The sequence below is a fragment of the Dasypus novemcinctus genome, chromosome 11 (genome assembly GCF_030445035.2).
Source record: "Dasypus novemcinctus isolate mDasNov1 chromosome 11, mDasNov1.1.hap2, whole genome shotgun sequence".
In the NCBI taxonomy this organism is placed as follows: Eukaryota; Metazoa; Chordata; class Mammalia; order Cingulata; family Dasypodidae; genus Dasypus; species Dasypus novemcinctus.
The window spans coordinates 56,386,768-56,410,590 of record NC_080683.1 but is presented as its reverse complement, the minus strand read 5'-3'; the positions used below and the strand labels follow the sequence as shown (position 1 = coordinate 56,410,590).

The 23,823-nt window shown below is 38.2% G+C and overlaps 1 protein-coding gene across 7 annotated transcripts in view; it reads right to left on the bottom strand.

Moving 5' to 3' along the window:
- The window catches only part of DOP1A (DOP1 leucine zipper like protein A), a 138,696-nt gene that overhangs the window by 42,108 nt on the left and 72,765 nt on the right, over nt 1-23,823 (bottom strand). For all 7 annotated transcript variants that reach the window (XR_011650087.1, XR_011650088.1, XR_011650089.1 and 4 more), the window contains 7 exons: nt 10,713-10,987; nt 9,435-9,587; nt 8,264-8,364; nt 6,583-6,842; nt 2,889-4,878; nt 1,266-1,377; nt 981-1,163 (listed from right to left, as the gene is read on the bottom strand). Coding sequence is in view for 4 of the 7 variants with exons in the window: in XM_058307086.2 (XP_058163069.1) it covers nt 981-1,163; nt 1,266-1,377; nt 2,889-4,878; nt 6,583-6,842; nt 8,264-8,364; nt 9,435-9,587; nt 10,713-10,987 (3,074 nt within the window). In the remaining 3 variants the exon portion in view is untranslated. The remainder of the gene's footprint in view (nt 1-980; nt 1,164-1,265; nt 1,378-2,888; nt 4,879-6,582; nt 6,843-8,263; nt 8,365-9,434; nt 9,588-10,712; nt 10,988-23,823) is intronic.

The following is a 23,823-nucleotide window of genomic DNA, read 5'->3' as shown; positions in this document are numbered from 1 at the left end:
ACCCTGTTCTGCTGACCCCCAAAGCAGGTCCCTCGAACAGTTTTTGACCCAATTTCTATTGTTTTTGTGAGAGAGTTGAGCCCTGCTTGCCTACTCCGAAGCCATTGTCCTGGAAATTTCTGGTGCTTTTAGCTCTTGGTAGGTATTTTATTTAAAGGGATTTCTATGGGTCTGGTTGGCAGGAACCAAATATTCTCCGTCACCACATGCAAAGTCAAGCAGGGCATCAGCAGGATGCCCAACTGGACACTAAAACTCTAAATTTTACTTAATTGGAGATTCCAACCATATTTAAAGGTTTTATTCAAGAAGACAAGGAGAAAGGGGCAGACTGGCTGATGAGAGTAATATGGGGTCTGAGTTGCCCCCTCATCCCAGGGGGAAAAAAAAGAGAGAGAGAGGAATATGAAACTTCTAAAGCTTTCTATACATATTGCTGAGTTGTTTTCCATGAGGGCTTTGTAGGTTAAAATGTCAAGCACATATTTTACAACTCCATTTACATGAAATGTCCAGAAAAAGTAAATCTATATATAGAGAAAATAGATTAGTGGCTGATTGAGGCTAGGGATGAGAACAGGGAAGAAATGAAATTGGGCACAAGTGGTCTTTTTGAGATGATGAACAAGTCTAAAATTGGATTATGGTGATAGATTCACAACTCTGTAAAGTTACTAAATAAGCTGAACTGTATACTTTAAAAGGGTAGATTTTGTGTTAACCATATAGCAATAAAACTGTTACATTTTTAAATAATTAATTGCTTAAGTCTTGCAGAGTGCCATAAATACTATTCAAATTATTCACAAATTCTGAACATAATCTCTGGGAAAGTCCTTCTATAGAATTTTTTTTATTCAGGAGATACTGGGAATTGAACCGAGGACCTCATACATGCGAAGCAAGTACTCAACCACTGAGCTACACCCACTATGCCCTTGTACAGACTTTTGAGCTCTACAGATTGTGAATTTTCTAACCTTTGTGGCTCCAAGATTAATAGTAGTAACAGATGCAGCTGCAGCAACCACCATCTTTTCTGTAGAATCAGCCTGATGTAGTATGCTCCAAAGCAGTGTCACAGAGGACATGATCATATGAAGGATTGAGAGGATTCCACTACGTGCTTCAAGTAAGTGTTTTTGGTCTACATTGACCAAAAGCTATTAAAGTCAAGGGGAAGAAACATATCACTTACTGAGGTTTATAAATGGGGACTTATTTGTAAGTTCTTATAAAGGAATCAAGTATCTGTGCAGTCTTACTTGGTGATACTGTGTAGTTGGATCCAACAAACAGTAATGGATAATGGCTGTGATGCCTTCCAAAAGGGTAAGAATCATATCTGGTGGGATAATTGATGCCATCCACAGAGGCCTGAAAGAAAATGTGTTCATGTGAACAAAAGTTCCATGAAAAAGAAAATTTGTATTTTTTCACTGATAAATATCCAACATGTACCAGGCACACAATAGGTGCTCAACAAATATTAGACAAATAAATAACTAAAAGAATAAACCAGGGGCTTTTATTTCCTAATCTAGAAAATAAGGGAACTGGGCTGAATGTACTAAGGTTCATTTTAGTTAAAGAATTCTATACAATCTGGACAAATATAGCCAGTAAATTTCTAGCAAATGGGAAGTGGTAGGTCTCTATATGTAGCACTTTGATACAATTATGAATTCCAAAAAGAAATACTGGATTATGTTTGATAACTGGTCTGTATCCGGGCATGATTAATTTATGATTAGGGCTTTGACTGGGCCTCATCAGTAGGGTGTTGAGTCACCACGCACCAAGGGGTAGGGAATCACAGATAAAAGGCATGGCAAAGGACAGAGTTGGAGGGATTTTGATGTTGGAGTTTTGATTTGGAGTTTGATGCTGGAGTCTTGAGCTGGAGCCCCAGGAAGTAAGCACACAGAGGAAAGAGAAGCAAACCACAGGAAGAAAGGACCTGAGCTGGGAGAACACAGAGGAATAGAGGTGGCTCCTTAGACATGGCAGAAACCCTGGGGAGAGAGACAGAGCCGTTTGCCTGATAGTTTACAGCTGACCTTGTGGAGAAAACAGAGGACCTAAGCCCAGAGAGAAGCAAGACCTGGGAAGACAGGAACCCAGGAAGCCTGAATCCTGGCAGACATCAGCAGCCATCTTGTTCCAACATGTGGAAATAGACTTTGGTGAGGGAAGTAACTTATGTTTTATGGCCTGGTATTTGTAAGCTCCTATCCCAAACAAATACCCTTTATGAAAGCCAACAGACTTCTGCTATTTTGTATCAGCACCCCTTTGGCTGACTGATATACTATATTATATAATTCAAGCAGTTTTCTCATTTTTTACATGAAGTAGCTGAGGTTATACTGGAGAAAAAACAGACACTAGCCATATACTAAACATTCAGCTAATTTTTTAGGGCCTAATTTTGAAGATGGTCTGGGATACAGATAGAATTCACCAGCAAACCATGAAAATGACAAACAAGAAATAAAATAAAATGGGAAAAAAATTCTTTGTAAATTTAAATTTATTTCAGCCTGAGATTTATTTGTACTCTGGTGATAATACCAGCAGAGACAAAGCAGAGACAAAACCATGGAAACTCCTTGTTTAGATTTCTATTACTTCTGCTGGCCAAGTCAAGAGGCTTATCAATTAATTCAACCACTGGGAGAAAAAAGCCTGTTTAAATATCCTTCTCTTTTTCATGCTTGATTGTTAAACCGATGCTCTACCTCAAGTGGAATTTTTTCATGAAAATGACACACTGTCTGTAACCTATGTGGAACCATGACTTTTGTAATCAAATTGTGAGTCACCTTCCAGAAGTTTAAGCATACTTGTGAAAAATGTCAATGATAATAAAGAAAATCACCACTTACCTACAATCAGAGAATCCTGTTTCATATTTGTACTGCTGAATTAGATTGTCCATATTTCTGCATAGCTGTAATGTCACAGAAACAACTACTCTCTGTAGAACTTTTCCCATGTAAGGCAGAGTAGATGTGATTAAACCAATCCACTGTGGGTGCATTTTACAAGCACAATGTTGATGTAAAGCTCGTATCACTGCACAGAGGAACATGCCCTGACATGTGATAGGTTGAGCATGCAAATACTGAAGTGAAGTCATGGGCTGATGGGGATTGATGTGTTCCAGGTCAGATACAACAAAATCAAAACCTGTTTCATTCTCTTCGGGGATTGTCATTACCCGATGTTCTAGAACAATCAGCCTCTGAAGCACTTTAAGAAGTTGTGACTGGAGAGTGCTGCCATTGTCAAATTCATCCTCTGAGAAATTGATAAGGCTATCCTCTGAGAAACCTTCTTCCACAGCAACCATGTTCTTACCTGCTATTTTTTCACTATGCCATTTCTGTGCACTAAAGATAGATGACAGCAAACAGTGAAGAATCACTTTCTGAACTTTGCACTTAGATAACATATCAGAGATAAAACTAGGGAAACCCTTTGCTGAACTTTCTATTACTTTTGCCAACTCAGTAAAAAGGAGTGTCAAAATTTCTATGCTCATCATCTGCATGTTTCGATTGCCTATTAAATCTTTTGCAGTGACCTTGACGTGAGTTGGGTAATGACTACGCATATAATATAAGCAGAGGGAAATAAGGATTTCTATGTACATAGAACTCCGAAAGTTATGATTAGAGTCCACTGGAATGTGACTATAAAAGTCTTTACCCATAACAGAAATCCGGTGTCTGGCCAACAGATTCTGAAGCAGAGACAACTGAGGGGTGTAAGCATTATTCACACTAGTGGTTGAAATGGCATTTACAAAAGCAGTAGGATTAGTTTTCAAGATGGCTTTGATAGCAGAGAAAGCATACAGAGTTCTTGATGAATCATACAACTGAAGATAGAGGAGCACATGTTGATTGAGAGGATGGATGTTGAAATTGGGAGATTTCCGTGATCCTGGAGAACCTATGTCACTTTCAATTTCAGAAATTTCTCCCTCTCCACAGCTATACCAATTCTCTAAATCTAGACCATCACTGAAGAATACACTGGTTTGTTTGAGTTTTTCATTTGAAGTTTTTTTCTTGTCATCCTCCTTTTTTCTGGCAAGTTTTACTTTGGGTTTTGCTCCTGGTTGTTTACCTGACTCCTTAACAATGGTTTCTTTCTCTGAGATTTTTTCTGGTAACTTTTCCTTGAAGCTAAATTGAATACTACTATGACTCCTCTGTCTAGATTTAGTTTCTGTGGAAGCAACAGATGGGTCCTGGAGAATTTGCATGGTTCCTGAAATACAAGGTGAAGAGCTATTTCTGGAGATTCCATTTGGCATGTGCTCACTGTCTTCCTCTGTAGACACAGGCAAAAACAGAGAACTTTCATTACTCAGCATATCACTTTGACTCTTCTGAATGCACTGATCTTCATTTTTAATCACCTCCTCACTCAGAGCTAAACCACTGCACTTTGAAGTCATAGGTTCAATTTCTATTTGAGATGTAACTGATGCAGATTCTGCTTTGAGGCCACTTACGACTTTACATATGAGGTCAAACACTACCTGCTGAACAACTTCATCTGGAGAACTTGCCTTTGGTATTTGAGAATCCTCTTGGACATTCATATTTTCAGCATCCACTTCATAACTCAAGTTGTCCCCAGCAGAGGACTGTGAACATCCAGAGTCAGAACTCTGAAGTATTTCTATCTGTTGGTCTGGAAGATCAAAATCAGCTACAACCATTGGAATTGTCTCACTGCTGGTACTTAGAAGGGAAAGTCTGTCACTTAATGGGTTAACAGTAAGGCTGAAGTTCTCCACTTCATCTACAGTAAGCAGCTTTTCACCATTCCCTTTCGATGCAATGTGTTGTACTTGGCTTACTGGCATATGTGAAAAATCATAAAGGAGGAAAAATACAAAATGTATTAAATAAAATCATTGAAATATAGAAATGTAGAAAGTCAAGATTATTAAACATTAGTCTTATCTAGTTTTTCCTATTAAAATTACTTATTAATCATTATTTCAGACATTTCAAGTCAAAAAATTAGGTAGATGGCTATTAATTGTAATTTAATAGTTTATTTTAATAGAATTGGAATTTAAAGACAGTTCAATAATAAATGGACTAGTATTCAATTTAATTGGACAGAACATCAGTCAACATTAAAAAATATAAAAATTTTCATCTTACCCCCTAAAATAAGACATCCTTTGTACTGCAACTCAGAATTTTAGTCTTTTTCTCCTTTCATTTAATTATGCTGTTTTTAAAAATTTAAATAAAGCTTAGAATGTAGTCAGCGTATAAATACAGTGGATGTATTTATGAATTACCTAATATGTGTAAGATCCTAAACCAGGAAATAATAAAAGGTGAGAGCAGAGAAGAGACATCACTGAGACTCTTTAAGAAGTTTAATATTAGTAGTGGACCCCAAGAACATCTTACTCATTTCTATATTTTCGGGGGAGCAACTATTATGTTGATGTATTATTTCAGAAAAGGAAGAAAGCATGGTGCCATATGAGTGGTGCAAAATAAATGCTATGGATTTCAGAGAAAACATCATGACAATAAAGGTGGGGTCTAAGATTAATCTCAGAGGGAGGTGAGAATTCAACAGACAGGTAGGGACAACGGCAAGAGAAACACTAACACAAAGAAGTTCTGGCAAATGAATAGGATAGAACATGTTCTTAGAAGATTAAGGGGAAGCAGTAGAAAGGAAGCTAGATAGATGAACCAGGGTGCTATAGAAAAACATTAAAGATGGAGTAGGAGCATGAAGATTTAGTTCTGGCTTCACCACTTGCCAAGCTGTGGAATTCTGAAAAAGCCTCAGCCTTCTAAGCGTCAGCTCCCTCACTGGTAAAATAACCTTTTAATTACTGATCTCAGAGGATTATTTGCCAAGAGATATGAAAGTGGTATGTCAGAGTCTTTTTTCCTTAAAATATAATATAAACTAATGCAATAAAAGGGACAATTATTTCTGTTATAGAAGGCATCACTTGACAGTTGGAAAGTAGGAACTTAGTAACAGTGAATATTTATCAAGCATGATATGCTAATCACAGCACTATGAGTGTCACAAACATGATTCTACTTAATGTTCATAACAAAACCCTGAGAGGTAGATATTATTATTCCCATTTTACAGATGAGGAAAAAGACACATTAATATAAACTATGTATCAGAGGCTTAATATAAACTCCCAGTATTTACAGAGACTTGCAGGATAAGGATTGCTAAATAAGTTCTAAAGGTATTTTCATCAAAATCGAAAAATGCCTTTGACTAGTGCTGATAAATAGTTGATATAGTTGATCTGATAGAATCAACTAATAAGAGATCCAAATTCTCTAAGATAGTCTTTGATGAAGTATATTCTGATATGGACCATATGGACATGACTAGTTAAGAGGGGAAAAAATAAGTCTATGGGGAAAATCTCACATTCAATTCTCCTGCCAATAACTTTTTAAAAAATATATTTTTTGCCAATCACTCTTGTGTTCATCACTCAATCATTTTAATAACTTAATTCCAAATAAAACTATATTTCCATGTGATATTCACCATTGCCACAGGCAAAATTTTGCACAAAATGCTTGCCACTCTCCTCTCCTGGATAACAGGGGGCCTTATTCCAATAACGCTCTGCTTGTACACGTTGCACTGAAACCCTCTGAGTTTTTGGATGAAGCAGGAGCAATAGCAATGGTTCCAGAACTCTTGCAATATCATGTCTTTGGAGGACTTGGTTCAGCCAAGCTTGTCCCACAGAGCTGGTAGAACCATCTAGACTGCTAAGGCTGTCTAACATGATGAATAGTGACCTACAATAAACAACAAACATTAAGACAAAATATAAAACACCTACTTTAATTATAAAGCCCTACTTTTCTTAAAATAAAATTAACATATGTTGTGTTTCTTATTTTGAATGAACTATTTTTAAGTAATTATAATTCAGGATAATTTTTGACAACAGCATTTTTGTAATCTCAATTATTACAGTCTCAGTAAATACAATGAGAAAGGAGAAAACAGTCCTTTCAACTTTTCCTAAATATCTGTGTTTTTGAAATTTCACAAGTATGCATTACTTTTATAATATAAATATTAAACAATAGGAAAAAAGCACATTTTAACAAGTCTTGTTTTAGCAACATATTTCTGTTCATATCACCAAATACTGAAGGTGTTGCAAGTTAATAGTACATGCTGGTCCATACTCCTCTGCTCCTTTTCTCTTCATGACAAAGCTATATGCTTGAATTCAAGGAATAACCTTCTGTGAAAGGTATCAGTGTATGGTTTGAAATCAGAAAACTCAAGACTCACATCAGGGCTGTTCTATTTTACCTCTTACGTGGTCTTGGGCAACTTACTTAACTTCTCTGGGCTGCCAGTACCTCACTTGTAAAATGAGAGAAGTGATTGCAGGGTGATTCTCAAATTAGAGACGGTGTTTGGAAAGTACCTAGCCCAGGATCTTGCACATGTAGGGTTTTACTATATGGTTCAAAAGCAGATAATTTAAACATGGTAATGCTGTTTGAAAAGCACCAGCTGAAATAATGACCAGCAGAGCAGAATCTGATTCTACCATTTAAACAAATTTGATTTGTGGCCACCTCTTTGAAAACTGCTGGTGAGACTGCTATCTTATACTAATGTATGAATACACCTATAAAGGTCAGCTCCTTTTTATTGCAACTCTGGTATCTGGGGTATGAGTCATTTAAGTAGTCTAGAAACATAGCAAAACCACTCTAAGGCAACTAAATATTCTTTGAATCCATGGAAGGGGGGTTTGTCAGTGTTATGCTCAGCTGTAGTAGATAATAAGTCCAGTTCAAACAGAAGACTCAGTAATTGCTAGAGAAATACATTATATACTTTTTATTTGTAATTGTACTGAACTTGAATTTAGATTCAGGAAGGCTATATCTAATTTCTGCATACCTGGCACCTAGAATAGTGGGACTCAATGAATAAAGTTAGCTGTCCAAAGAAGGGAAGGGTCCCTGGGTGCTCCAGGGCTGGAAAGAAAAAATCTGGTGAATAAAAGAAAATATCATATATTTTAATAAAGCTCAGGTTTTTAAAAATAAATTCTCTCTAAAATTTGTAAATTGCTGTCTTCTAAATCCCACCAAACTACCACAGGGTTCAATAGCAGATCAAGGAAAAAAAATTCAATATCTGACTGTAAAATCTGAGTATAAAATGTAAAGTAAACACAGTAACTTACCTGTCAAAGGAACGTGCAAAAGACGAAGACTTATTTATATGGAGATCCCTTGTTAGATGCCAAAGAACTGCAAACTTTGCATGTGCTTCCATTCTTATTTTCTGAGGAGGAATATGGGAGATTAAATTATTCTCCCTTGAAAATATTAAGTGATTTTAGCGAAATCAAAGTAACAATTTAGGACAGGATATTATGTTCACAGTACTCAAATACACACTGCAATCAACTTTATATTTTTATGAAAGTAGAAATGCACAAATACTTAAATATATACAGAATATTAAATCTGGAGTATCACCTTATCCAATCAGATAATTACTATTCAGTTTAGACTTTACATAGTCAATCTACTAGATTATTGTATAACTAGGGATTAAAATAGCAAAAACATAGGTTGTGGTATCTTGAATCTAGGAAGTGCTTTCCTTCTTATTTTAACATTAACATTTAGTTGTCAAAATTGATTTTATTGGGCTGTAAAATTTATTTTTGCTCCCGGAAATTGTACATAAATCCTCATTTTGGATATTATAAGGCAACTAATATAATCTCTCATATTGGTAAAAAAAGTAATTTTTACAAACTACAAAAAATTTATAAATTAAAAAATTTTTAAAGATACTTAGATTATACAAATGTAACATAAAAAATATAGATTTCCATATGCCCTCCTCCCCACACCGCCCACATTTTCCCACACTGACAACATCCTTCATTAGTGATGTACATTCATTGCAACTGATGAACACATTTTGGAGCATTGCCACTAAGTGTGGATTAAAGTTTACAAAAGTAATTTTCACATGCATTATTTTATTTCATATATATTAGCTAAAGGATCCACCAGAGTCATAGTTGAGGCTGCTGATTCTTATTTACATGGTCCAAGAATTTGGACCAGTAAGAGCTTTAATCACCACTATCCATAACTGGTATCCTAAATCAGGAAATAAACCGAACATTTGATTTTGGAATGCTTGATGTTTTTGTAAAGAATTTTCCTTTGGAAAGAAGAGGACAGATTTTATAGAGATTAAGATCAATTTACTTGGAATTTTATTTCTATATTTTCTCTCATTTAAATGATAGCAGTAATAATTTTTATACTAAAGAATTTCCTTAATTTACCTTTTGGTATAATTTGGTACAGGTTATGAAGGGAAGACTTTACCTTATCTTTTTGGGTTAACTGCTGACTTATAACATCCTCACAGATGCTAGAAGAAGGAACCAAGTTATGTAATTGATAAAACAGTTCAACACTCTTCTGGTGGTGCTGAGGTGTCCCATCTCCCAGCTGGTCCCACAATGTTAAAGCTACATGCTATAGAAAAAAATATACAGATGACAGTGTTAAAGTACACATAAAAATTTATTTAACAAGCCTTTCATATTAGGTACAAATGCTCAGACTGACAGACCTGGAAGGTCTCTAATACTCACTTAAGCCACTGGTGTGAGATTTAAAAGAGCAGCCTTCCATCTGCCTAGTTTCTGCTTTCCCAGGCTCTTTAAAAGTTTTTATGATTGTCATAATAATATTTATCTTAAATATCAGACTTGTGCTTTCTGCAGGGACCAGATAAAACTCCATTTTGATATTTTAGTCATGTTCAGTAAAGTGATGCTTGAATACATTATCCTTAAGAGGATACTAATCTCACATTGAATGCAATTTATATTAAAATTATATATTTCAGAGTGAAATATAATTCAGTCCAAATATAATCAACATTTTCATAAAAGTCATATGCATTGAAGAGTGACATCTGTTAATATAGCACTAGATGATTTAAGGCAGCATTAATAAAAAATGTAGCAAGTTTTAAGGTTCACCACATTATAAAAACCAACTGTAACCTAGCAGGAAGAAGGTTCACAATGACATGAAACCAGATTAAATTTTTTTGCTTATGTGAAAAACTTTAATCTATCTGCTTAAGATGTAATACAATCCAAATATTTAATGATTTCTCTAGGTAGAGAAAACCATCTGTACCATTGAGATACTAATCAAAGATTGCATTTTTTCCTGAATGGCATCATACACCACAATCTGGACAATCAGAAAAACTTTTCCTAGAAGTTTTGGATAGGTAGGGTTTTACTAAATGACTAGCCAAAGTATCACAACCACTTTATCTGGAAATGACTTCCACTTCATAAATAAGCTTTCCTCTTCTTTAGCTGAAATTATTTCCTCTATGACTTTGTTGCCCTTATACTTAGCTTTCTTACCCCATCCATAACTTTTGTCCCTTACAAAAATGGGGACAAGATGAGCAAAGCATTATATAATAAATGTGGCATCTTTTTCCACGTGGTGTGATGTTGGCAGGAGTTTAATTAAACCTGATTATCACCTTTAAAATCAATGTTAAGCTTTACTAAGTCAAGTATGATACATGCAGAGACTGTATTAGTCATATATGTATTTCTTGGTATTTACCTTGAAAAATTCAGTCTTCTCAGCTATATATCTCAGATTTCCTTGGGTGAGGGGGGGTCTAATAACAACGGCTACTCTTCCCTGGTTTGGACTTAAGGGTTGTGCAGGCTCTATACTGTTGATATTTTCCCCAGTGACCATGGCCACAGATTGAGTCAATCCCACCAGGTCCATGACTAGTGAAATAGCAACACTCTGAACACTGAAATCACTCGCTTGTCTGCAGGCATTCATCAGAGTTTGGAGCCACAGTGGAGGTTGTACCTGTTCATAGTCTGAAACAAAAGATGGAAGTAAACAGAGTTCATTACACTAAACATTTCACACATCCTCTAACTTAAAAGCTGATTTCAAAAAACAAAGCAACTCTACTCAATACCTTTAAGCTATCATCTGTTAACAAAATCATGGTTTCTAAAGCCTTATGAAAATAAAGCAGTAACATGAATTTCATAAACTTTTATTTTTGGAATATGTGTTTTTCTTATCCCAAGACATGCAATCTACTTTGATGTCCTGCAAAACCGTGTATTAATCAGAAAACATTATGTGGTACTTACGCAACTGATAAGTGAGGAAGTCATTTATTAAATCCATTCAACAGACATTTATTGAGCAACTACTACACCCAAGGCACAGCGCCAGGGTTGGGAGTGGGAGATGCAAAGTAATAAAATATAATACTACCATGAAGGCCTCAACCTAACACAGATGTAATGTCATTTCTACAAAAAGAAACAACTTTGCAAGATACATATAATATATATAAATTCCAGAAGAGAAGAACAATGGTCTAATACAATTCAAAACCTGAGAAGTAACTTCAAGGAAGGAGGTCAGAGAAGAAATTAGGGAATAGATTTAATTTGCAAAGCTATCTTGAAGGAAGAGGAAGGGAGGAAGTTTCTAGATACGTAGGAAATAGTGCCAGAGGAAGAAAAGAAGATAGCATAAGGAGGGTTTGCTAAACTTTTTGACTGTGCACTAGAGTAAGAAATAAACAGTACTTAAATTGGAACCCAATACACATAGAAGTGAATATGAAACAAAAGTTTCAAGAAATAATACTTGGAAATAATTGTGGGAGGATGGCAAAGGAAGAAGCTTCAGGAATCAGTACAACCACCAGAACAACTATTGAACTGGCAGAAATGGTCTGAATCAATTATTTTGGAACTTTGGAATCTAATAGAACACTGTGCAGCAAACCAGGAAAGAACTGAAGGAAGAGGCTGGTAAATTGTAGTAAATACCAGTGAATTTCACCTTCCTTAAAGTAGTTATCATACTTCTTCCCCCAGTTTCCTGGCAGCCAGCAGTGGGGACAGGAAGAATGCTGGTGCCAGGGTAGGTACTCTAACTCCAGGAATGTGAGGTCTGATTTTGATCAGCTATTTCAGATCTCTGGGAGCCAGCTCTGAGGTCTGACATTGTTCTAACCCTCCTTAGAAAAGAGCAGCAGAGGAATCTTAAAAACAGCACCATTCTGCAATCTGCAGAAAAGAGTAAGAGGGCTGCAGTAACTGAGCAAGTGCTTAATCAAGGAAACTTCAAAAGGAATAGTAGAAGCTCCTGGTGTCCCTGCTGTCCTCTCCCCCAGCCCCTCCCTAGCACAGTGTGGAACCAGCCTGTACTCCCAGTTTGGGTCCCTGGCCCTGCTCAGAGGGAGCAGAGTAACCCTTATGTACAGACTGGGATGCCTGCATGTCAGTGCCAATCTATCTTGTCAAGTCTGGAAGACTGAACCAGGACATTTGTCTCAGACTTGGACTTCCCCACCCCCTTAATCTATCCTGAAGGCAGAAGAGCAGCTTGCAGACAGCTAAAGTATTAGAAGAAACTATTAACTCTAAGCAGCCTGGGGGCAAAGGACTATTTGCATTGTCACACAAGAGCACCGAAAGAGGAAGTGAAAGTCTATTTGAAAGGGAGTGTATTGGAGAGGGGGGGGGGCATTCAAACTCCGTAAACTGTAAATAGGAGAATTCCTGGGGCTACAAGTAAGCTTAAGGAAAGAGGCAGGTTCCTCAGCTCCAACAGGTGTAGATAAGACAGAGACGACCCTGTCCTTCCCATTAATTTCAAGCTGATCTTATTGATAGGAAGACCTCCAGCCACAGCAAAGCCAATTCTCAAAGACTGTGAAAGGTGCTGTTTGCTTTGGTTTGTTTATTTTTTGTTAGCTCCTACACTCAAGAAAATCTCTGTCATTTCACTAGCTCAATACAAATTTAAGGACAAGAGAGTTCAGGGACTAAATTCTGAGATAACTTCAAAATATTAAAATGTATAGTTAGAAAAGATTATAAGACAAAGAAATAGGAAATAACAGCAAAATCCAGAAACCATCAATGAAGAGGACCAGGCTGTGGACATACCAGACAAAGACATTAAAAAAATGATCTTCAATATGCTCAAGGAAATAAATGAAAACACAGAGAGATAACTAAAAGATACAAGGAAAGAAATACATATGAGAATTTTCAATAAAGAGCCAGATTTTAAAAGGAAGCAGATGGAATTATTGAGCTGAAAGCCACATATCTGAAATGAAAAATTTCATAGAGGGTTACAACAGCAGACTGGAACTGGCAGAAGAAAGATTCAATAATTTTTGCGATAAGACAGCTAATGTGATTCAGGTGGAGGAGCAAAAATTAAAAAGAAAAATAAGAAAAAAAGCAGAGTTTAAGAGACATATGAAACAATATTAATCATACCAAAATATGAATTATGAGGGTATGTAACAGTTTAATATTAGTGATAAATTCTAAAAAGGAAATATTGGATTATGTTTGTAAACTGATCTTTTCCTCGGGGCATATTAGATTATATTGGATTCAGAGGTTTACTTGATTAAGCAATCAGGTAAATCTCTTGTGCCAGTAGGGCACTGAGTCCCCACCCACCAGATAAAAGGCATGGCAAAAGACAGAGCTGGAGGGCTTTTAATGTTTGAGTTTTGATGTTGGAGTTTGATGCTGAAGCCTTAAGCTGGAGTCCTGGAAAGTAAGCTCACAGAGGAAAAAGAAGCAAGCCCCAGGAAAAGAGAAACCCTGAACCCAGGAAAAAGAAGCCTAAGGAAGGGAGGAACCCAGGAAGCCTGAATCCTCATAGACGTTGGCAGCCATCTTGCTTCAACACGTGGAAATAGACTTTGGTAAGGGAAGTAACTTATGCTTTATGGCCTGGTATCTGTAAGCTCCTGCCCCAAATAAATACCCTTTCTGGTATTTTGCATCAGCACCCCTTGGACTGAATAATACAGGGTCCAAGAAGGAGAAAGTAGAGGGAGGGAGGAACTATTCAAAGAAATATAGGCAGAAAACTTACCAAATTTAATGAAAGCCAAGAATATACATATCCAAGAAGCCCAACAAACCCCAAGCAGGATAAACTCAAAGAGAATCACAAACAGAACCACAGAAATGAAATTGTTAAATAATAAGACCAAGGAGAGAGTCCTGAGAACTGCAAAGGAAAAGCTATGAGTTATATACAAAGGAATCTCCCTAACATTAAGTGCTGATTTCTCATTGGAAACCCTGGAGGAGATTTGGTAGTAGGATGAAATATTTAAAGTGCTGAAAGAAAACAACTGTCAAACAAGATTACATGGCAAGACTTTCTTTAAAAAAATGAGCAAGAGATTAAGACATTTTTCTATAAACAAAAGCTGAAGGAGTTTGTCAGCATTAGACCTGCCTACAAGCTGAAGGAGTTCGTCACCGTTATACCTGCCTACAAGCAATGCTGAAAGGAAAGGACACTAGATAGTGGTTCGAAGCAGCATAAAAAAAAAAATAAAGACCTGGGATCTAGATAACCATATGGGTAATTATAAATGCCAGCACTATTGTGTATTTTAGTATGTAACTCCACTTTTTACTTCTTACAGGTTCTAAAATGCAAATGTGTAAAAAAGTAATGATAAATCTGTAGTTTTGGATGTACTATATATCAAGATATAATTTGTAACAAATACAACATAAAGGTGGGGATGGAGTATAGAAACAATGTAGTTGTATGCTACTGAAGTTAAGTTGATATCAAATAAAATATGAATATTATAGAATAGGAAAATAGATGAAAAATATATGCAGAGGGAAGCAGACTTGGGAAGCAGACTTGGCCCAATGGATAGGGCCTTTGCCTACCATGGGAGGTCTGCAGTTCAAACCCCATGCCTCCTTGACCCGTGTGGAGCTGGCCCATGTGCAGTGCTGATGTGCGCAAGGAGTGCTGTGCCATGCAGGGGTGGCCCCCTCATAGGGGAGCCCCACGCCAAAGGAGTGTGCCCCGGAAGGAGAGCCGCCCAGCATGAAAGAAAGTGCAGCCTGCCCAAGAATGGTGCCACACATATGGAGAGCTGACACAACAAGATGACACAACAAAAAAGAAACACAGATTCCTGGTGCCGCTGATAAGGAGAGAAGCGGTCACAGAAGAACACAGTGAATGGAAACAGAGAGCAGACAACTGGGGGTGGGGGAAGGGGAGAGAAATAAATAAAAAAAGAAGAGAAAGTGTGCCTGCATGGTGAGCCAGTGCCTGCACAGTGAGCCGAGTATCAGCGGGGTGAGCTAAGTTCCTGTGCAAGTGAGTCATGCAACAAGATGATGACGCAACAAAAGAAAGACGAAGGGGAGACAGAGATGAAGGGGAAAGTCAAGGTGAAGTGCAGCAGAAACCAGGAACTGAGGTGGCACAGCTGACAGGAACCTCTCTCCACATTAGAGTTCCCTAGGATGGAATCCCAGTGAATCCTAGAGGGAAAAAAATGAGAAGACAAAAAGAGAAATAGATATAGAAGATCACACAGGGAATGGACACAGACAGCAAAAACAGCAGGGCGGAGGGAGGGGGAGGGGAGTGGGTGGGGGAGGAGGGAAAATGCTTTTAAAAAAAATAGTAAGCCTCTATAACCCATGACTGATCATCAAATCACAGGGGCCTGCCTCAATAATCATTATCAAGCGGTGTACCTTTAATCTAGAACCTTCCTAGCTTCATGTAGAAATGCACCATAAAAGACCCCTCTCATCTGGTGGAAAGGGCAAATGTCAAGGCTAGGAAGTGCCGTCTTTCCTCCTACCAGTGAGGACTAAGATGAGACCACGACCAGGCTTGGGACCATCTCATCCTCCTGCCAACAAGGACTAAACCTCACATAAGCACCCCTAAATAAATGCTCATTACTTGCCAAGTTGGGCTTGTCCGTGTCTTTCTTTGGTCTGATAGCAATCCTAGCTCTGTGGGAAGTTGTCATTTTACATAGCTCCTTGAGACACTTGGACAGTGTTCTGAACCCCAAACAAGCAGTTTTGGCTGCTTATTAGGGTGGGAGCTCTACTAAAAGGTTTCTTATGTATACTTTTAGGTCAGTGGCATAGTTCCCATGCCCTGGGTTGTAAAAATAACTATGCCTCAGGCAACACAGGTGCCCCTCTTCTCCAATGTGAAGTGGGGCATGTGGATGGAGCTGCCTCTACAGACCCTGACTGAGAGTTTGCCTACATGGAAGACCAGCCAAGATGGGATCTCTTTCCCTGCTGTTTTGGAACCTTTGCTGTGTAAGTATTAAAGCAGTCATTGGCTTAAAGACTTTGTTGTGTCTGAGCCAGTGTTACTATGACACACCACAGAGCAATTTGTTCCACATGCGAGGGTGGTTTGACATAAGAAAATAAATGTAATATGCCCCATTAGTGGAATAAAGAAAAAAATCCCACATGATCATCTCAATTGATGAAGAAAAGATATTTGACAAAATATAGCACCCTTCTTGATAAAAACACTTTGAACACTGGAAGAGAAGAAATGTCCTCAACATGATAAAGGGCATAAATGAAAACCTGGGAAGTGGATGTGGCTCAACTAATAGAGTATCCGCCTACCATATAGGAGGTCCAGGGTTCGGTACCCAGGCCTCCTGGCCCATGGGGTGAGTTGGCCCACGTGCAGTGCTGCTGCATGCAAGAAGCGCCGTGCTACTCAGGGGTGCCCCCCATGTAGGGGTGCCCCACCTGCAAGGAGTGTGCCCTGCAAGGAGAGCTGCCCTGTGCGAAAAAAGTGCAGCCTGCCCAGGAGTGGCGCTGCACACGCAGAGAGCTGACACAGCAAGATGATGCAACATTGGTATTACATACAGAAAATCCTGAAAATTCCACAACAAAGCTACTAGAGCTAATGCATGAATTCAGCAAAGTGGTGGGATTCAAGATTAAAATGCAGAAATCAACTGTGTTTCCATACACTAGTAATGAATATGAGAAGAAATCAACTGAAAAAATTGTATTTACAACAGTAACTAAAAGAATCAAATATCGAGGAATAAATTTAGCCAAGGATACAAAGGACTTGTACACAGACAACTACAAAACATTGCTAAAAGAAATCAAAGTAGACCTAAATAAATGGAACAACACTGTGTGTGCAAGGCCTGGAAGACTAAGTATTGTTAAGATGTCCATTCTACCCAAAACTATTTACAGATTCAAGGAATTCCAAATCAAAATTCTAACATCCTTCTTTGTAGAAATGGACAAGCCAATCATCTCACAGAAGGGTAAGGGACCTGAATAGGCAAAGCCATCTTTAAGAAGATCGAAGTTGGAGGAGTCATGCTTTTTGATCTTAAAACTTACTACAGGGAAACGGACTTTGGCCCAGTGGTTAGGGCGTCCGTCTACCATATGGGAGGTCCGCGGTTCAAACCCCGGGCCTCCTTGACCCGTGTGGAGCTGGCCCATGCGCAGTGCTGATGCGCGCAAGGAGTGCCGTGCCATGCAAGGGTGTCCCCCGCGTGGGGCCCCCACGCACAAGGAGTGTGCCCGTGAGGAAAGCCGCCCAGCGTGAAAAGAAAGAGCAGCCTGCCCAGGAATGGCGCCGCCCACACTTCCCGAGCCGCTGACGACAACAGAAGCGGACAAAGAAACAAGACGCAGCAAATAGACACCAAGAACAGACAACCAGGGGAGGGGGGGGAAATTAAATAAATAAATAAATCTTTAAAAAAAAAAAAAAAAAAAAACTTACTACAGAGCCACAGTAACCAGAACAGCATGGTAGAGGCACAAGGACAAATATACAGAACAATGGAATCAAATTGAGATTTCAAAAATTAATCCTCATATCCATGGCTGACTTTTAAGAAAGGTGCCAAGTCCATTCATTTGGGTGAAAAGTCTCTTCAACAAATGGTGCTGGGAAAACAGGGTTCCATATGGAAAAGAATGAAGGTCATCTCATACCGTACACACAAAAAAACTCAAAATGGATAAAAGACCTTAATATAAAAACCAAAACTATAAAACTCCTAGAAGAAATGTAGGGAAGCATCTTTGGGACCTTGTGGCAGCCAATGGTTTCTTAGAATTGACATCTGTAGCAGTTTGATATAATTGATGAATCCCCAAAAGAAATATTGGATTATATTTGTAATCTAATCTGTACCTGGGCATGATTGAGTTATAATTAGGGCATGTGTCCCACCCTTTGGTGGGTGGGAACTCACAGATAAAAGGCATGACAAAGAACAGAGTCGGGGATTTCTGATGTTAGACTTTGATGCTGAAGACCTGGGAAGTCAGCACCCAGAGGAAAGAAAAACCAGCACCAGGAAGGAAGGAACCTTGAACCGAGAGAAAAGCAAGCCCCAGGAATGTAGGAACCCAGGAAGCCTGAACCCTCGCAGATGTCATCAGCCATCTTGCTCCGAACAGATTTTAGTGATGGAAGTAACTTATGCTTTAAGGCCTGTTATCTGTAAGCCCCTACCCCAAATAAATGCCCTTTATAAAAACCAACCAATTTCTGGTATTTTGCACCAATACCCCTTTGGCTGACTAATACAGAATTTGGTACCAAGGAGTAGGGAAGTGCTTTTGCAATTACTGAATGCTGGAACAGTTTTATAAATGGGTAAGGGGTATTTTTTGGAAGAATTGTGAGATGCTTGGAAGAAAAGACCTAAAGTGTTTTGAAGAGACTATTGATAGCAATATGGATGCTAAAGAGACTTTTTATGATAACTTAGAAGCAAATGATGAAACTAATATTGCAAACTGGAGAAAAGGCAATCCATGTTTAAACTTGCAGAGAATTTAGCAAGATTAACTCTGGTGTTTTATGAAAGTCAGAAATTGAAATTGGTGAGCCTGGGGATTTAGCTGAAGAAATTTCCAAAGTAAACCCAAAGAATGCGGCTTGGCTTCTGCTTGCAGCTTATAGCAAAATGCTAGACCAGAGAGATATGCTGAGGATGGAACTGTTGGGTACAAAGAAAACAGTAACTGAACCTGGAAATTCCAAGCCTCTGGAGATCAAGCTCCCAGATAAAAGTGCCCCATTGGAGGACTTAACTAAATGTGGAACTTGTAAATCAGGATTGAAGATGCAGTTATGTTGGAAGGCCTTGTGGAAAATCTTACTGTCTGATGGCTTGGACCCCTGCTTCCTGCATGCTAAAACAACAGGCTTTTTGAGAGAGCTGTATAAACAAAACCACTGTCAGCATGGAATAAAAAGGACATGGAAAGGAGAGATTGAAGGGGAAAACCATGGAAGCTGAGATCTGGAATTAGAACATCACCTTGGGCCAAGAGAGGAACCCCACCCATGTGTAGAGAGAGGGTGACTTTGCCCCAGCCATTTAAGAGGGGGGATGTTCCCACCTGATGTTCTGTGACAGTTTTGCCACCCCAGGGTACAGAGAGGGTAAAGCACATTCCCCAAGGATTAGGGTGATTAAGGTCAATACCGCTCAGGTTTGAGAGGGGTAGACCTGTCTCCCAAAAGTTAGAGAAGACCAGGTGGTTAACTCGTTGCTCTGAGAGGGTTAAGCCTGTATGCCAAAGGTAGGGGGAATGTTGTCTTCACATCACTGTACTACACTGGTTAAGACTCTAACCCAAAGATTGGGTGAGGTGTGGCAATCACCCAACACACTTGGAGGGAGAGGTCTGGAGCTTGGTCAACACCCAGATGCTTGATAAGGGTGGAACCAAGAAAATTGCCATTGGTCAAGCATGTGGAAAGAGTGGGTTCCCATAAGGCCCCAAGGAGAAGAAACCATTATCTTAAGAATGACTCTCAGACTTTGAAATCGAATAGAGGATGCCCTATTCTACTGAACTGCAGAGAAACTGTAACTCATGTTTCCCTCCCAATTTCTCCTTATTGTAATGAAAATGTTTATCCTTTGTCTGTCCATTTGTGTACTGGAAACAGATAAATTGTTCTGTAAGTTTCAGAGGTCTACGCAGATGGGGCTTTGCCCCGAGAAAAATGGTATTTCTTTAAATTGATTATGATATGATTTAGTACTTGGCACTGTAACTGATTTAAGGCTTTTTGAATATTGTGATAACTTTTTGGAAATCAGGGTGGAGTATAGCAGTTTGATATAATTGATGAATTCCAAAAAGAAATACTGAATTATGCTTGTAATCTGATCTGTACCTGGGCATAATTGAGTTATGATTGGGGCATTGTGTCTCCACCCCTTGGTGGGTGGGAACTCACAGATAAAAGGCATGACAAAGAACAGAGTTGGGGATTTCTGATGTTAGACTTTGATGCTGAAGACCTGGGAAGTCAGCACCCAGAGGAAAGAAAAGCCAGCACGATGAAGGAAGGAACCTTGAACCCAGAGAAAAGCAAGCCCCAGGAACGTAGGAACCCAGGAAGCCTGAACCCTCGCAGATGTCATCAGCCATCTTGCTCTGAATAGATTTTGGTGAAGGAAGTTACTTATGTTTTATGGCCTGTTATCTGTAAGTTCCTACCCAAATAAATGCCCTTTATAAAAACCAACCAATTTCTGGTATTTTGCATCAGCACCCCTTTGGCTGACTAATACAACATCTAAAGCATAAGCAACCAAAATAGATAAATGGGACCTCATCAAAATTGAAGTTCAAAGGACTTTATCATGAAAGTAAAATTACATTCTGTTCAGTGGGAGAAAATATTTGGAAACCACATTTTCAATAACGGTTTAATATCTAGACGATATAAAGAAATGCTACAACTAAATAATAAAAAGACAACCCAATTCAAAAATGGACAAAAATCTTGAATAATCACTTCTCCAAAGATAAACAAATGGTTAAAAAGGATATGAGAAGATGCTCAACATCATAAGCCATTAGGGAAATGCAAATCAAAACCATGATGCGATATCATTTCATACCCACTAGAATGGCTATTCTTAAAAAAGAAAAAGAAAATTAACAAGTGTAGGAGAGTATGTGGAGATCTGGGAATGCTCATTTATTGTTGGTGGGAATGAAAATGGTGCAGCTGCTGTGGAAGACAGTTTGGTAGTTTCTCAGAAAGTTAAATATATAATTTTCATATGACCCAGCCATCTCACTTCTAGATATATACCCAAAAGAAATGAAAAAGTAGGGACTCAGATAGTTGCACAATAATGTTCACGGTGGTATTAGTCACAATTGTCAAAAGATGCAGCAATCTAAGTGTCCATCAACTGAGGAATAAACAAAATGTGGTATATACATACACTGGAATATTATTCAGCCATAAAAAGGAATGAAGTTCTAATACATGCAACAATATGGATGAACCTCAAAGACATCATGTTGAATGAAATAATCGACACAAACGATATTGTATAATCTCATTGGTATGAAATAATTAGAATAAGCAAATTCATCAAGTCAGAATCCAGAATATAGGTTACGGGGATGGAGCAGGTATAGGGAATGGGGAGTGATTAAATTGTATAAAGTTTCTATTTGGGTTGATGGCAAAGTTTTGGTAACTGATGATAGTGATGGTAGTACAACATCGTGAATGTAATATCACTGAATTATATTTTCAAGTATGGTTAAAATGGGAAATTTTAGGTTGTACATGTTACTTGAAAATGAGAAAACAGAAACGATAGGACTATACAACACAGTGAACCCTAAATTTAAACTATGGACTATATAGTTAACAGTCCAATTATAAAATTTTATCAATTGTAATGAATGTACCACACTGATACGAGGTGTTAATAATAGGCAGTGTATATGTATTTTCTGCATGAGGTTTCTATAAACCTACAACTTTTCTAATTAAAAGAAAGGACAAAAAAACCACAATTCTTAAATGTGCATTCTGGTATTCTCTCTTTTGCTAAATTAATAAAACACACATACATTGATTCAGTTCGAGAAACAATGGCACAGGGCATGGGTAAAGGAATGGCAAAAGGCTAACTGGGTGTATGAGAAACAGTATAAAAACTAAGTCTAGAAAAGATTCAGTTGGATGAACAAGAAGGGGATTTTTAATGGTATGTTAAGGAATATGGAAAGGCAATGTATGTTTTTAAGGAGGGTTTGCTAATCATGAATTTTGTTTTTGACCAGAGAGTGATGACTAAGAGGCAAATGATAATATTAGTCTGAACTCCAAAATAGCACTGTCCACAACTTTCTAGATGACAGTGCTAGCGAGAACTTGAAATGTGGTATGACTGAGGCACCGAACTTTTAATTTTTTTTTAGGTACCAGGGCTGAGAATTGAACCCGGGACTTCTTACGTGGGAAACTGGGGCTCAACCACTGAGCCACATCAGCTTCCCTGAGTTGGTGTATTGTTCGTTTGCATGTTGTTTTTTTCTTTTTAGGAGGCACTGGGGACTAAACCCGGGACCTCTTGTGGGAAGCAGGCGCACAACCACTTGAGCCACATCTGCTCCCTAATTTAGTTTTAATTATTATTTCTCTCCCCTTCCCCGCCCCCCCTCCCCCCAGTGTCTGCTCTCTGTGTCCATTTGCTGTGTGTTCTTCTGTGTTCACCTGTATTCTTGTCAGTGGCACCTGGAATCTGTGTCTCATTTTGTTGCGTCATCTTGCTGCATCAGCTCTCTGTGTGTGCGGTACCATTTCTGGGCAGGCTGCACTTTTTTGCTCTGGGCGGCTCTCCTTACGGGGTGTACTCCTTGCGTGTGGGGTTCCCCTATGTGAGGGACGCCCCTGCGTGGCACGGCACTCCTTGCGGGCATCAGCTCTGCACGTGGGCCAACTCATCACACGGGTCAGGAGGCCTTGGGTTTGAACCTTGGACCTCCCATGTGGTAGGCGGACGCCCTATCTATTGGGCCAAATCTGCTTCCCTAGTTTTAATTATTTTAAATTTAAATAGCCACACGTTGCTAGTAACAACCATATTGGACAGCACATAAAGGTCAGGGTTTAACTGCAGAGGTTACTGTGGTAGCCTCAGTTGAATCTGCACATAAAATACTCATGCTCTCTCACATTATATTTTGAACTTTGTTTCTTCCCTGAAAAGAGAATTATGCCTTATTTTAAAGATTATATTTTTATTGTAAAATTTTATTCAATGATATTTAAAATATTTCTTGAACATAGTTGACGGTAAGAATATTTACGTTTATTTCTATTTCATTAGCATTAATGGTTGGATAGACTGCATTAAGTTTTACATTAACATAGTAATGTCCTTGACAAACCAAAAACTCAACTTGAAATGCACTCTTCTGTACCACATAATATTGTAGTCACTATGAAAACGTATGTACAAAATGCGTCAGCAAGAGACTGGAAAACAATTGCTAAAATATGTTTACCACAGCACAAGTACAGTCACACAAAGAAAGCTTTTTTTAAAGAAACTAAAATTTCAAATGCATTATTTAGAAGAAATATCCAAGTTGATATGAAAATTGATAAAATGGTACCCCTGTCAGTCAACTGAAATATTTTGTTATGCAATTTTAAAAAGAAAAATTAGAAAATAAAGGAGCCTGAAAGTTTTCAATGATACATCTAATATAATAAGTGGATAGGATTTCCCACTGAGCTTTACTTGTATATTTAGAAGTCAACTTTCTAATGCGCACCACTATACATTTTATACAAAATCATTTGCTACTTCCTTATTTTACTTCTATGGTTTTATTTAAGAAAAAACCAATCTCGTGATTAAGCAAGATTTACCTCTTTCAGGTTGCAAACCACAATGTCAAAGCAGCGCCATAAAGGAGGTACAGGTGTAATGTTATAATCTTAACAGCAATAAAATGTAAAATAAAACAAAAACTAACTGGACTTAATTAATGCTGGGCAT